Here is a 16,468-nt window from a genome sequence, read left to right as displayed (position 1 = left end):
CAAAGTTTGAAATCGATAGGACAATTCTAACCTTTTTAAAATAAAGAAAAGAGCTAACTGTAACGGACGGACGTACGGACCGACCCTAATTATAGAAAAGCTTCGCCTTTAATAAAAAGTACTTTTTTATAGCAGCGTAGCTACTCTATAACTAGGGTCTGGTAGTGTGTACGTCCGTCTAATACGAAATGATATTTTATCAGCTGCTATGTCAGATAGCTATCAGATTTTAAATTTAGGTGCGGAATCCGTATCGGCGTATAAGCTAGGACAGTTTACTTTTATTTCTGTGAAGAATAGTCATTTAACTCATCGGATTATAGGCAGCTTTCAGCGCGCGGATATCAAAATGAAACATTTAAAGATTTATATTTTCATATTCGTGGAAAATTATCTGTATTACGATGCTATACACGATCTTTCAGAATGGCTAAGAACCGGATCTAACCCAGCGGATATTAATCGGTTTTGAAGCCATACTGGAAAATTGCTTATCTCTATTCTTTCTGGGCAGTGGCGTGCGAACCGAAGGGGGCATTTGGGGCAATCGCCCCCCCCCCCCCTAGCGACCAAAACGCCCCCCCTGGTGGAATTTGAACCACCGACAAAAAATTTGGGTATTATTATAACTGGTTCTACCCCCATCCCTCATTCTCTTCCCCACTTTCCCTTTTATTGAAAAATGCTTCTGTCAAAACTCAATATTACTACTCGATAATGTAGCTCACGTTCACCAAATTTACACATAAGCTGACGTTGAATTGGGTCATACAGATTTTTTAGTTCTGATAAATAATTTAATCAAGTGCATCTGTCCAGTGACGTGCGAAGCACTTTGTTTAAGGGGGGGGGGGCCTTTGAACATATACCTTCCCTAGTTATACTTATAATAAAGTAAAAGGATGTTTGTCTGTGTGTTTGTCTGTATGTTTGTACCAAAAGAACTTGCTAAACGCTGAACTGATCGGGTTCTTCTTAACAGGGTAGCTTCTTATAAGTCTTGGGAAGGTTTATAACTCTTTTCTTGGGGGTAGGAACACCCCCAACCCCCAAAAAAATAAAAAATAACCCTCCTAAAATTTTTTTTTGAGTGCCCCTAGAGGCCTCTATGGGCGTAACTGTTAGTCCTTATAATAAAGTAAAAGGATGTGTGTTTGTCTGTGTGTTTGTACCGGAGGATCTCGCTAACCGCTGAACCGATCGGGTTCTCCTTAACAGGGTAGCTTCTCATTGGTCCCGGGAAGGTTTATAAGTATTTTCTTGGGAGTGGGACACCCCCAACTACACAAAAAAATGAGACCCCCCCCAAAAGAAAATTTTTTAAAGTAAAATTAAAAATGAGGGGGAGCCTACCTCACCAAAAAAAATTTTGTCCCCCCAAAAAATTTTTTTACTTTTTCTTTAAAATCTAAAATAAGAAATTGGGTTATTAAATTTGACTCTCTCCTCCTAGAGGCCTGTAGGGGCGTAGCTGCTGGTATACAAAATATAATTATGTTTGTTTGTACCAAAGGATCTCGCTAACCGCTAACCTGATCAGGTTCTCCTTTACAGGGTAACTTCTCATAGGTCCCAGGAAGGTTTATTACTAGTTTCTTGGGGTGTAGGACACCCCCTACCCCCCACAAAAATATAAAATCCCCCCTAAATTTTTTTTTCTTTTTAAAACTAACATTAAATTAGTGGGGTTGACTAACCCCCCACCATAATAATATTCTTTTTAAAAATTAAATTAAAATAGGGGTAGACTACCCCCCCCCCCACAAAAAAAAATGAAAAATTTTTTTTTTAAATTTTTCTTTTAAATTTAAAATAGGAAAAAATATGTTGATTAAACCTAGAGGCTAGGGGCAAAGCCTCTTATCCTTATACTAAATTCACAGGATGTCTGTTTTGTGTCTGTGTGTTTGTACCGGAGGCTCTCGCTAACCGCTGAACCAATCAGAATTTCCTTAACAGGGAAGGTCTATAACTATTTAGGGAGGATACCACCACTCTCCCAAGAGAAATAAAAAAAGTCTTTAAAAATTTTAATATTTGAGAGACTTGATCAAAACATAAAGAGGTATTGTATAATTTGAAAGCAATAAAACTTAAACAAAAAACATTTAAAGTGCCACTAAATGCCTCTAGGGGTGTAGATGCTGGTTTATAATATAAAGTAGAATACTAATAGAATAATAATGTATCTTAATCTAACTTAACAAAAACTCACAACCCCAGCAGGAGCTTTTCCTAACATAAACAATGCCCTTAACCTCTGTGAGGCTTTACCTTATCTAACCTAAGATAAAAAACATCAAAACCTAACATAAGGTGTCCTAAATTAACAATTTATTTTATATAAACTATAATTAGGAATATGTTTAAAAATTTTAAAATAACAAAAAAAATATCTCTAATACAAAGTAGCTTGATGTTTGTCTGTCTGTCCCTTGGTAACCACTAAACCAATCGGATTCTACTCTTCAAGGAATATACCTTTTGGTCCTGTGTTGGTTTTAGGCTATTTTCTTGGAGGGTGGGACACCCCAAACAACCCCTCCAAAAATAAATCCACCTTGATTTTTTAAAATCACAAATAGTGGGGGCACCTCCAATTTAATTATTTCATAGAGCAAAGCCCCTAGAGGCCAATGGAGAAGCCGCTAGTACTTTATATAAGAATAGAGAAAACCACAAAAACCTAAAAATCTCGGAATCTATCTAGCACCCCAATTAATAGAGAAATCTTAATAAAACTTGGTAAAAAACATGTAGAATGTAAAATTGATTATTCCTTGAAAATATCAGTTCTCTATCTTGGAAAAGAGTTGAGATAATCATGAAAACTTGAAAAACTAGGAATCAATCTAGCACCCCAAATATGGACAGATGCACAAACCAATGTATAAAATATATGGGCATATGTCATAGAAATCTACGCTAAAACCTTTAGGTATCTGTCTTGAATATGAGCGGAGAAAATCATGTATACCCAAAATATCTTACAGATACAGACAGACAGACATTTCAAATTAGCTTTACTACTAAAAATACAAATAGTATGTACATATGTTTTTTAATAAAAGTCCTTTTTAAGAATCTATCATGAAAATCAGCCATGACAACTTTTCAACACTATTCTTTCATTTTAACGCTTGTCAATTTTACTCCTAAATTTTTGCATATTATTATAAATTCTTTTTTCGTCATAAAAACTTTCTTCATTTTTTTAACAACAGCAAAGCAGTGTAAGAGTGAATCAAATGAATAATTTTTATGAGTTCCAAATTTGTTACACGTAATATGTAAATAGAATGAATCAGCTGATATAACAATAACAAATAATATATGAACGACTCGAGATAGTTTAAATGTTAAAAGAATTTTTTTAATTTCAAAACTTTAACATGATTTAATGATCTAGATTATATATTTATGTTTTTAAAAAGTTTTAAGATTTAAAAAAGGAGATAAAAAAAGGTCGAAACTCCAGACAGAGAGTCAAAGTATTTATTATAGATTATATAATTGCTGTGGATCAAATAAGCTTAAATACTTTACGCACTTTCTCATTTGTTTCTTGAAAACTTTGGGTAGGTTTGTACTTTTGTTATATCTTGTTTAAAAATTTTAATCAAAAATTTTGATATGCCGAAGATACAGACAGACAGACAGACTGATTTTTAGTATATTGATTCCTGGAACAACAAAGTATAATGTAATAAGCGAAGCAACTCTAAAATCATGCCCTAAAAATGTAAGTATGTCCATAAACATTATCCTGAAACAAATAGTCTTTTTCAACAAATTTACTTACAATTTTGCTTTGACCTTTATACATTTATATTATGATTATTCAGTTCTGACACTATACAAGTGTTAATGTCTGTTTGTCCTACCGTTTCAGTGCTTCGCTTTTATGGATGTTGTCATCCTTGTTATTTTAATATTTGTAGAAGATTTCTGTAATACATTCAATATATTATCATACTTTTTAATAGTCCTTTCTATTTTCAGATGATTATGTTGTTAACTACTTGAAAATGGCTGCTATAGCTAAAGGAAGTCCATCGTATGCAACATTATTCTTCCCGCAAAGTAGTTTTGGACAGGTACTATTTATTTTTAACATAGAAGCTTAGTTATTTATATATAATCTTAAAAGAAGGAGAGGGAAAAGTCCCATTCGTGGCAAAGCCCCTTAAGGTGCGATTCGTCGTATTTTTACTATGGCTTTTTATAGGTTATTTTATGTTAGGTTAGGTGATTGCCCCAAAAGGGTTAGGCAATTAGCCCTGCAGGGGCTAGAATTATGAGGAAATCTACTGTGAAAAATACGAAGAATTGCCCCTTAAGGTTCGTTTCCACGAAAGTGACTATACCCGAAGGAGAAGACAATGGTTAAAAAGTTTTAAAAACTAAATTTTTTTATAAAGAAAAAATGATTTAAAAGGTTTCAAGAATTAAACATGTTCAAAATTGACATACAGCCTAATAGCAGAAATTAACATGAAAAGTTTAATGAGGAATATAAAAATTATAATATTAACTTAATCGGTTCAGTGGTTACTGACATTTGAATGGTTAAACAGACAAAAAAAAATGTTACAATATAATATTTATAATATAAATGTTTTAAATATTTCAGATAACCATCTGATCTGAGATGTTCAGCACATATCTGCAATAGACTAGACTGAAGAAGATTAAGAAGAATAATAATTAAATAATTTATTTTTGTTTGTAAATATAATTATCAATAAGCCCATACCTTTTCAATAGATCTATTTTTTATTTCTAGTCAAAAATAGGCAATTTACTTCAAAGTCTCAAGTGAGTAGTATTTTATTACTTGCATTTTAGATTTATTTTTTGCCTTTTTGTTATTTAATGATGTTATTCTATGAAAGAACAATAATGTCTTCAACTATTAAAAAGGTTAAAACTACAGCACTTAATAAATTTCAATAATTTCATGTTTTAATTGTTATAAGCCTATAATTTATCATATTTTTTTGCCTATGTGCTGAATATGGATTTTATTATCTTTTCTAATAATGTATTTCTATGTATATACAATTTAAAATCATCCTAATATATAAAGTAGTAAGCTTTTTGTCTGTAGTGAAGGATCTCGCTAACCGCTGAACCGATATGGTCCTCCTTTACATCTCAAGGCTATTTTATTTTTATAAAACTTCTGATTATGGAGCTTTGCTTTTATGGATATTATTACCCTTATTTTATGTTGGAACATAAGGAACGGGGGAGGGATATCCCTTCTCACCACCAACGCCTCCTATTCTCTATTTTGATACCTGTTCTGTAATGACATTGTAATTTATTAAATAATCAAGAAGGTAATTTAGTCTTTGAAACCGATTGATATCCACAGGAATTGAACCGGTTCTTAAGTCATACTGGAAAATCATGCATAGCATCTTAGTAGAGACAATTTCCACAAATATTGAAATAAAAATAATAACATTTGTACCAGTTTTGTTAGCCTTGAAGGGCCGTATCTTAGCTTTATCATTTTAATAACCGCGGAAAACTGTCTGTAATACGATGCGATAAATATCTATTATTGTGGTGCTGTTAAAATGTCTGATTATTTTGATATATTTACGAAATACATATTTATTATATAGATTTTCATTTGTTTCATTCATTTTAAAGAAAATACCCGGCATTACAAATTCTGATGGATCCCTGACGTTTTTTTTTTCTGGCGTGATGATTTTAAGTGAATAAGTGTAGGAAGAAAATAATATTAGAGGGATTTCAATGATTTAGGTTACTGGGTTTACTTTACATTTTAAAGAAATCCTAATATGTTTTTAACTTGAAAGTTATTTTCAGGTGAAAAATGAGCTCCAACATAGAAGAGCAGCCATTGGATCTATCAATGGCTGCCACAAAAAAAGAGAGAAAAAAAGTGGTTACAAAAACTACTCCCAAAGCTGCTTCATTTATTCAAAACCTTTATATAGTGGGGGAAAGGCTCTTCGACAACTATGGAAACAAATATAGGTAAATCCTTAAAAAAGAAAAAAGTATGTTTGTTAATTTTTTTGTTTGTTTGTACCGATAGATCTTGCTAACCGCTGAACCAATCGGGTTCTCATTAACAGGGTAGCTTCTCATACGTCCTGGGAAGGTTTGTAACTATTTTGTGAGAGGGTACCATCGGTCCACCACCCTCCTAAATATAAAAACTAGCGGCTTCGCCCTTAGCCTCTAGGGGCTTTGCCCCAAGAGGTTTGATCAACCTAATTTTTCGTATTTTAGATTTAAAAAGAAAAAGTTAAAAAAAAATTGGGGGGGGGGGTTGGGGGTGTCCTACCCCCCAAGAAATAGCTTAAAACCATCACAGGACCAGTAGGTATATTCCCTGAAGAGCAGAGCCCAATCGGTTCAGTGGTTACTGAGAACTTAAGCTTCAGACGGACAGACAGACATTGTTCTACTTTGTATTATAGATAGCTTTTGCGTAGAGACTTGAATGCAACATAGACAAATAATTTCTCAACTTAGATGTTTCAAATAAAAAACAAACATTTAAAGTGCCACTAGAGGTGTCTAGGAGCGTATCTACTAGTAATTTAATAATCAAAGACATTTATGCCTAATACTATGAAAGCTTTGGATATTAAATAAGCAAACATCATGAATGCTGTACAAACTAATCTTTCTGGCAGAATATTTATCCCGGCTGTCACACTTCGGCGATAAATGAATTAATATTTAATAAGTAATATATAAGTTAACCTGAACAATTAAGTCCATACAAAATGGAGGAAATCAAACGGACATATGAACACTGACAGATATAGATTGACTTCATATTTAATATTATTTTAGCTTCAAAAATTTCACCACGAAGAAAATGGAGGAGAATTTTAGATGTACACGGCAAGGTTGTTCTGGGACGGTTACTTTAGACATGGGTATAAAATTAAATTAATTATTCTTAAAAATGTGCATCCATTAGATATCTTTTTCGGTACATTAGTCCGACAATTAGGCTACTAAAGACACATGTCGATTTTAAAAAAAAATTTTGCCTTTCGTAAAAAAATTACTTTCAATTTTGCTTGCACTTATGCATTAATATTCAGTTTATTCAGTTCTGACACTCTAAAAGTGTTAATGTTCGTTTATTCTTTCATTTCAGAGCTTTGTTTTTATGGAAGTTTATTTTTTTGAATATAATTTTTTATAATTTCAAAGAGCTTTGTTACTTATGGATGTAGTCATCCTTGTTTTCTGTTTTCAGAGTAAGGTCAAATAATTAGTGTTGTTAATTGAAATAATTCAAAAAATATTTAATTTTTTTTTAAATCTCAAATTTTAGTCGGTGAATTTAAAAAAAGTGCAGAACACCAGCATCCAATTACAAACCTCGCAAAACAAACCCAAGATAACATAATACAAACTTTTTCAACTGTCAATACACCACCATTGAAGATAGTGGCACACATTTCAGAGGTTTTAAAAGGTGAAAACAATACAATTATTATAAATTAACAGAACTATTTCTATTAATAATTTTTTTATTCCACAAAAATAAATGTTCATCCTTTTTTCCGTATGTCTATTCATCCATTAGAAACAAGAGAAACATGAATGATTTAGCACCCAGTATATAATGTACTTAGTCTGTCAGTCTTTCAAAAATGAGTATTTCATGCTTGCATGTTGGACAATTATGAACATGAAAAGACTAAAGGGATAGTTGCATGAAGTGCATTTATAGATTTTGATTGCAAGCATAAGTTACAAGAATAACATTTAACATGTATGATTTAGTATTATACTAAATAGCAAACAATCAGGCACCACCCAAATAGTCATCATGCTGTGTTTGTGAAAATATGACAGTCATAAAAGTTGAATTAATAAAAAAAAAATACGAATGATAAGTGTTGATATTTTAAAACTTCCTGGTAGAAAATTAAAATTCTTTAATATATGTCCTATAGATGTAGTTTAAACTATTGAACAGAAAAAAATATGCAGTTCACTAAATTCAAGTTTATATGCACTTCGTGCAACTACCCCTTTAAAGTAATGTTTGCTATTTTAGAAATGGATTTGTATGATCAAATGACAGAGTTTAATGCTTTAATTAGACAAATAAGATATCAGAAAACTAAATGCTTTGGCATTAAAGGGACTGTGAACGAGAATTTTTCTCATCTTAATATCAAATCTTAACATTATCTCATTCATAATATCTCACAGATAGAGCAAAACGCGCTTTTGTTTGCTTAAAAAAAGGCTTTTTCTGCAGATTTTTATAAGGTACGGGGAAAGGAAGAAATTTTCCGTATTCTATAAAATGTGCATTAGATTGCTTTTTTCTCTCATTATAGCTAAAATTAAACTTTTTCGCATAGTTCTTGACTTTTCCTAACCGTTAAGCTATCTGTAGATGTAAATTATTCATTAAAATATGAACCAGGCACAGAGAAATTGATGAAATAAGTCATGTTCTTTTTGGAAATTCAAATCAGCCATTAAAATTACATAACAAAATTGACACCACAATTCTACTGTGACACATATATTAACTCTTTTTTAGGTTCGGAATAGGTTAGTCTAGTATTTCCACTCTTCCCTTTTTTCATTACTTCCCCTCCATTAATTTGAAGCAGACAGAGACAATATAAACAGCTGACTGGAAAATTATATAAAACAAACAACACGTTTGTAATTGTTTCTGAAAGTTTTTCTATTTAAGCAAAATTAGTAATATAGTAGAACGTTCAACGTACGTCGTACATAGTTATCATATTAATTGTCCTGTGTTTTTTACGTTTTTGCCATTCCTGAGGTTATAATGGGCACACAGGATGGGAAGGAGTATATTTATTAAGGTGACCCTGAATTACTGTTATTTTAATTTTACCGGCGCCGATAATGGATTAAGTGGTTATGTCTCTCGGCTGAAAAAGAATTAATAGTTAATGCATAAATTACATCCGATTATAGAATGTACTAGCGGCTACGCCCCTAGAAGCCTCTAGGGGCACTAATAGGAGGGGGAAAAGTTGACTTCATCCCATTTTAAATTTTAGTTTCAAAAGAGTTTTAAAAATATTTTTTGGGGGAGGGGGGTAAAGACACCCTCTCCAAAAATAGTTTAAAACCTTCCCAAGACCTATAAGAAGCTTCACTGTAATGGAAATTCTTTACAAAGTATTTAATTTTCAGACAAAATGCAGTTCAGAAATCACATCACTCGGATGTTGACTATTTCAGCTTCTCCCTAGTTAAGCTTTAATTAAGGTATTAATATAATTTTGTCAATTGCTCTAAATTAATATCACTAAAAGATATCACATTCTACGAGTTCTTAATACATAGATTTTTTTGGTGGGGTGGATACCCTTCGAGTCCATACCCTCCCCTATTTAAGAATCTTCTTAGGTGAGGGCGTTCTCCCCCCCCCCCTCACCATCCCTCACTCACGCGATTAATTTAAGAAATATTTACTTAAAAATACGTCTCATTAAAATTAAGATAAATTAAACGGCTAGATAAGGGAGGGGGGGAAGTTCTGACACTTTTGCGTAAACAGTGATTATAGGCTTTGTCTTTGGAGTGAGAGGATAGGTTATTCAACAAAAAAAGTTTCCTTTTGGATGTAGTTTTCCTATTTTTAAAAAAATTTGGATTCGGCCTCCAGGTTCCGGTTCTCCAGGCCTCCAGGTGGATTCTGGACAGGTAACTAAAAAAAATTCAAGTTAGAACAAAACTTATTTAACAAAAGTTGCTATTTTATGGATGGTATGAACTAATTTGAAGAAAATTTTGAAGTGGGCTTCAGGTTCAGGTACTGCAGGCCTCCAGGTGGATCCTGGCCAGGTAAAAATTGAAAATTTTTACTTTAAAAGTTAGAACAAAACTTATTTAACAAAAGTGGCTTCTTTGTTTTGTTCTAATTTTAAAAATAAAAATTTTCAATTTTTACCTGTCCAGGATCCACCTGGAAGCCTGCAGTACCTGAACCTGGAGCCCGATTTCAAAATTTTCTTCAAATTAGTTAAAAGTTAAAACCATCTTTAAAGAAGCCACTTTTGTTTAATAAGTTTTGTTCTAACTTTTAAAGTAAAATTTTTTAATTTTCAGCTGTTCAGGATCCACCTGGAGGCCTGCAGTACCTGAACCTGGAGCCCGAATTCAAAATTTTCTTCAAATTAGTTAATACCATCTAGAAAGAAGCCACCTTTGTTAAATAAGTTTTGTTCTAACTTTTAAAGTAAAAATTTTCAATTTTTACCTTCCAGGATCCACCTGGAGGCCTGCAGTACCTGAACCTGGAGCCTGATTTCAAAATTTTCTTCAAATTAGTTCATACCATCCATAAAGTAGCAACTTTTGTTAAATAAGTTTTGTTCTATCTTGAAATTTTTCTTTACCTGTCCAGAATCCACCTGGAGGCCTGGAGTACCGGAACCTGGAGGCCAAATCCAAAATTTTTTTAAAATATGAAAACTACATTCCAAAAGGAAACTTTTTTGTTAAATAACCTATCCTCTCACTCCAAAGACAAAGCCTATAATCACTGTTTACGCAAAAGTGAGTGTCAGAACTCCCCCCCCCCCCTTAGTCATCGAAATCTTAAGCTACAGACAAAAAAAACTTAACTTTATATAGAAGGAGATTTAGACCTCTGAAATAATGGAATAGAATAATATACGTGGATATTATAACAGAGAAAAAAATTGTCTTCAATTTAGGCTGCCATTTCCTTTGTTATTTATAAGTTGGTTCGTTTATCTAGTAGGAAGGGAGGGTGGGTGGTTATTTTAGCCCGCTATATGTTTCGCTTTATTAGAGAACATGAAAACCTGGTGTAAGATAAAGCGTATAATTTAGTAATTTATCACAGCTTTCCGCGTATATAAAAATGCACAAATATTAGATAAAAACTAGATTTGTTATACCCGAGATGCCAAAGGCACGAACTGACAAAACTGGATATAATACGATACGATACATGATTTTTCAGTATGGCTTAGAACCAGCATTAATCCAGCGGATATTGATCCGTTTCAAAGCCATACTGGAATAAATCCATTATTATTAGGTGCGACCAGACTGGCCATTTTGCCTGCGAGTGTCCTAGCGGTGGTGACCGGGGGATTACCGTCGTGGAAAAGGGGGGGGGGGGAGTGCAGGTGGTGGAGGTTCTAGCTCCAGTGTTTGCTACAGATGTGATGGCGTAGGTAGGAGTTTTATTGCGAAGCTCAGGGATCTAAAGGGATAAGGCAATAGTTGATAAATTGATGTACAGTCCCAATGATAACACACCTTTTATAGATTAGAATTGGTGGTTAAAACGTTTGAACACTCAACTAAGAAAACCAACCAATCCAAATTCACTAAAGTCCCTAAAGTTGTCAAGTCAATGAATAAGAAAATATTATTATAAAACTTTTGTGACTAGTGTAATAAACATCCCGTTGTCCCCTCTTTCTCTGAGCAAAACTATTCTTTAATTAACTTTGTTAGTTAGTACGCTGGTACTACATATGAAATGGCGTAGGTAGGAACTTTTCAGTTTGGCTTCAAAACCGATTAACATTCGCTGGATTAGAACCGGCTCTTAGACATACTAAATAATTTTATATAGCATCGTATTAGACATTTTTCCACGAACATTAAAATAAAATAAATTTTAGTTTTGTTAGTCCTGACCTTCAGTCCCTCAGGCTACCAAAACTGGTTCTTTCAAATTTGGATTTCAAGTCGCGAAAAGCTGTCTATAATTCGATTCGATTAATAACTAAGATGCTCTTTAATTCAATTTGTTTTTACGTTGATACTTAACAATATGGGGAAAATGTAATTTTATTTGCTGCTTTTCAAGATTAACTATTGATTTTTTTGTGTTGATTCCGTATACCAATCAGCAAGAATGCTAGATACGGTACGGGTAAAAGAAAGTCGAGATGTATTTTTTTACAAAGATTCTCTTTACTAATGAGCATCCAGTTTAGAATTTTACTTTGTCCGTCGGTCTAAAAAACGCCGAAAAAACGCGGCATTCATCTTTTTAAAACCCATCTCAGGGGATCCCATGTAGAATATACACCCCTGTTTACACTAGTACCCAAAGTTTCCCAATTAAGTTTTCTTATTGCAAAGAAAAACTTTATAACAAATTTTGATTGGTTGATATATGAGCTATTAGTGATCGAACTTTTAACTAATAATTCTTATTTGCAGATTGGTTGATTTTATTACTAATGATTGTGTAAAAATTTAGGTTGGGCACATAGTGAAAATTGGATTCCTGGGCTCCCCCCCCCCCCCCTCCTTTAGATGGCTCAAATTTGCAGAATATACACCCCTGTTAATAGCTCTTATTTATGAAAGGAGTAATTTTGTTTATAATGATTGTGTAAATATTTAGGTTGGGCACATAGTGAAGGATTGTCCTGACGCTGGAACTAAGACATGCTACAAGTGTGGCCGTGCTGGTCATATTAGAATAGAGTACAGAGAAAAACAGGTACCGCTGAACCGATATTGTTCTCCTATACAGTGTAGCTTTTCTTAAGTTGTGGGAAGGGTTTTTAACTATTATATCCCAGGGAGGAAGGGGACATTGGGCTGGATATTTCACTAGTCCCTAAAGTTTTCTTATTCATTGAGTTAGCAACTTTGGGGACTAAAGTGAATTTTTATTGGTCGGTTCATTAAGTTGAGTGTTCTAATGTTTCAACCACTAAGTTTAGTCTACCGAAGGGATAATTTTATGTATCATCATTGGGATAAACAGGTAATACATAGGGAGTGAGGGTGGGGACTACGGGCTGGTTATTCCACTAGCCTTCAATTTTTTTTCTCGCTAAGATACCCTAATAAGACACTGGCCGATTAATTGATGTACAATATGTACATCCCCAATAATGATAGGAACAAATTTAAATTACCTCTTCTCTAACTTACAATTAGTGGTTTAACTTGAAATGTTTGGACACTCCACTTAATGAACAAACTCATCAAGTTTTAATATAAGTCCCCAAAGTTGTTTAAGTCAGAGAATAAGACTACGTTATTATAATAATTTGGGGACTAGTTTAAACAGCTCAATGTCTCCTCCCTCCCTTGGTTCTGCCGGTCTGTCTGTCTTGTCACAAATTTTTTTTTTGTTAACAGTTCAATTATTTTTCAGAGCAGTTGGAGTCAAAGTATCAAAACCAGTTCAACAACACTGTGAGAGGGGGAACGGGTACCCCCCCCCCCCTTATTTGATATCTACCGCACTTGATGCGTAATTGGTTTGTGTTGTCCTACGCCCTCCTGGCACAGTTTAAAGAAAATTCATTGGTTCAGGTAAGGGGACAAAATTTATGTGGATAGGGGGCGGGGCTGTGGGCGGGAGGAACCTTGAAGATACGGCTGAAATTTTCAGTATAAGTGTTCTAGGACAAATGCGCATCCAGCCTACTTTGTTACTTTCTGTCTGTCTGTCGGCCATGTTTAAAAAGACACAAACCCTATGTTTTAAGGAATCGTGATTTTCTTTGGTATATTCTCATTCTTTTTTTAAACTGAACATCTGCTCTTTAACTCACTCTGTCCATTTAATGACTTTTTATGTGCCTCGCTATTTGAAGATGTTGTCATCCTTTATATAAATACCAAATAATTTAAGTAAAGTCTTTCACTTTTTATAGCCATTTAAAAGTTTTTAATGCTTTTTCGCCAGTTGTATGTCTCCATTGGAACATATAAACGATGTTTTCAATAAAATTTATCTTTCCGTGCTTTTTTCTTTAAATTAGGAATGTTAATTGTCCTCTCGGTTTCAAACTTTGCATGCCGATTTTTATCAAACACATTAAAAATGTTCTTTATTAATTATTTTTTTTATTTTTCAGGTGTTAAGAAGATACCTAGCTTTCATTGAGAAATGAAAAAAAATAATTGTAATTACCTTTTATCTTGTATCAGTTGAATTTAAAATATAAAATTTTCGGAATAAATTTACTTGTCTTAAAGATATTTACTTTTTACGATACAAAATTACTCTATGATTAGAAATTTCCGTCTGTCATCTGTGTATAAAAATTATCATGTTTGAAATGAAAGAACAAATTTTCTAGTACTATTATAGAGCTGCTACGCTTTATAAGTCTAACCCTATTGCTAAGGGAATCATGCCTAAATTTAAAAAATACAGGTCTAGCAGTTACGGACGGACTCAATTATAGAAAAGAATTGCATTAAAATTAAATATAATTTGGAAAGTGATGCAACCCTTGTGACCATTATCAGAAGATCCATATATATACAATTTTTAATTACATTGAAATTTACCCTTTTAAGCCTTTTGAAGATATGTGTCCGTTAATAAGTATTCGATTTCACTATTAGAGAAAATGCTCTAAAATTTAGCATTCGGGACCCTTGCCGCACCTTTAACGGTCGAGGGTGGGGGGGCGTTCAAATATTAAACATAAATTTCAGTGGCCGCAGCTGTACATCAAAAGCTGTCAGCCGCCACAGTCAGTGGTTGGCGGGAAACCTTTCAAAGATTTTTGGAGACCTGCAGGATCATGCCTGGAACCTGAAATTGACTTGAACACCTGTATTTCATATGAGGTTTGCTGGCATCCTCTGCCCGCCAGGATGGAGATATTAAAAAAATTTCAACTCTCATTTATGTGTCATACCCATACTTAAAAAGTCATGCAGTTTAGGCTCTTATCTTTCACGCACAGAAAATGAGATAGAAAAAAACGTTAAGGGTTAGATTTGTGTATCCATCAGTCAAATCAGTATATAACACTATTGGGGAATTGTGATATTCTCAGCTGATTTCGAAGTTACATCTGAAAATTTCAGTAAAGATTCATAAGACAACCGCATCTAGTTAATACATTGTTTTTAAAAGAAAAGCTTTTCTACAACTAGGGTTAGGCATGTTAGAATCATCCTATTGATTTCAATATTTCATGGTGATTCTTATAACAGTTAGGTACGATTTAGGGACTAAGTAACACTCTAATCGTTACAAGAAAGTCATTTGAAACATACTGATTTTATTAACTGTTTTGACTTTTTAATGACACGAGGCATATCTAAAAAAAACAAAGGGAGTATTTTTTTGAATTGATATTTCTTGATGTTCCAAGACTTTAAAACAAGAGTAGAATCCTTAAATTTGGCAAGACAGTTGGTCTAAAATGGAGCTGTGAGGAAAAAAGCTGAAAACCCGTTGCTGCCGCCAAAAACCTGTATATCCCGTTATTTCTCGCTAAATTAGACAAGTTTGAATAATTTAAAACAAACTTATTTTTTTTCTAATAAAGTAGGCCTTTTATTTGCTCGAATTTAATATTAAAACAAGGATGACAACATCAATAAAAAAATTATGGATGAATGTCCATAACCTATAAGCAAATCTTAATGAAACTTTGTGGGGATATGTTAATTGTGTAGGTTTATCCCGGAATAGGTGTAAAGAAAATCATAAAAACTTAAAAATCTAGAAATCAAACTATCACCCCAACCAATCAGAAAATCTCAATAACACTTTATAATAAGTATTCAATCCCTAAAAATTTCAGCCTTCTATCTAAAATCATGCAAACTTTAAAATGTAGGAATCGATCTAGCACCTTAATTAATTGACTAATCTTAATAAATGTTAACATATTCAATTCCTGAAAATTTTAGCCTTCTATCTTTCATAGCAGCCGAGAAAATCACTTTTCCCCCTTTTTGTCTCTAACAGAAATATGGACGGACATTTTAATTATAGAGTAGCTCTAAAAATATCCCATTTAAACTTTATTTGGGGGGGGGGGGAGGCGGATGTGCCACTTTTTAAACCAAAAGTAAAACGCGTATGATCTTAGCCCATAAAAGAGTTACGGCTCTAAAATTTGGCACATCAGTTGCTTTTGTATGGAACTGTGAAGGAACGGCGGCGGAACCGCCGTTTCTCATCAAATTTTTTTTTGCCTGTTCTCGCCATAATAGACAATTTTCAAACATCTGTGATAATTTTTTTTTCATAAAAATTTCCCTTATATTTTACAATTGCAATTTTTTAATATTGACATGTTTGAAATATAATGTCAATGTGTAAATGTAAGAGAAATTTTTATGAGAAAAAAGTTTATCTCAGATGATCTAGAACTGTCTAATTTGGCAAAAAAGACAAAAAATATTTTTGCGGGAAACAGCGGTTTTCGGCGGAAGCGGCTGTTCCGCCGCCGTTTCTTCACAGTTCAATATTGTTCTCCACAAAAGCAACTGCTGTGCCGAATTTTAGAGCTGTAACTCTTTTATGGGTTAAAATCATGCGCGTTTTACTTTTGGTTACATAAAGGGGCTCATCTCCTTCCCCCTTTACAAGTATCAGGTGAAAAATTAGGGTACTTTCTTCTTTATAAATATTTTTTGACGGTTTAAGGCGAGGGTGAAAAATTCGGCCTTTACGAAAATTCCACGT

General features: G+C 33.3%; 1 protein-coding gene and 1 long non-coding RNA gene across 2 annotated transcripts; both read left to right on the top strand.

The window, feature by feature from the left end:
- The first annotated feature begins 3,764 nt into the window (after positions 1-3,764).
- On the top strand, positions 3,765-8,205 carry LOC145331267 (uncharacterized). Its single transcript, XM_080175885.1, has 5 exons — positions 3,765-4,097; positions 4,634-6,018; positions 6,850-6,935; positions 7,343-7,486; positions 8,075-8,205. Exons 2-5 carry the CDS (start codon positions 5,855-5,857, stop codon positions 8,203-8,205), a joined length of 525 nt encoding a protein of 174 aa, XP_080032011.1. The 5' UTR covers positions 3,765-4,097; positions 4,634-5,854.
- Positions 8,206-8,917: 712 nt separating this feature from the next.
- Positions 8,918-14,006, top strand: LOC145331539 (uncharacterized). The gene is made up of 5 exons (XR_013883778.1): positions 8,918-9,279; positions 11,084-11,222; positions 12,413-12,511; positions 13,178-13,338; positions 13,887-14,006. It is a non-coding gene; the product is annotated as an uncharacterized LOC145331539 (long non-coding RNA).
- The last annotated feature ends 2,462 nt before the right edge of the window (positions 14,007-16,468 follow it).

The sequence above is a fragment of the Acartia tonsa genome, chromosome 11 (assembly GCF_053477335.1).
Source record: "Acartia tonsa isolate MP-2025a chromosome 11, ASM5347733v1, whole genome shotgun sequence".
Taxonomy (NCBI): Eukaryota; Metazoa; Arthropoda; class Copepoda; order Calanoida; family Acartiidae; genus Acartia; species Acartia tonsa.
This window is presented reverse-complemented; position numbering and strand designations above follow the sequence as displayed.

Bases quoted from the DNA above. Each gene is read 5' to 3' on its own strand.
- LOC145331267 (XM_080175885.1), top strand. From the start codon at position 5,855: ATGAGCTCCAACATAGAAGAGCAGCCATTGGATCTATCAATGGCTGCC. The intron at 6,019-6,849 runs GTAAATCCTTAA...ATATTATTTTAG, and splicing joins AACTATGGAAACAAATATAG to CTTCAAAAATTTCACCACGA. The intron at 6,936-7,342 runs GTATAAAATTAA...CTCAAATTTTAG, and splicing joins GACGGTTACTTTAGACATGG to TCGGTGAATTTAAAAAAAGT.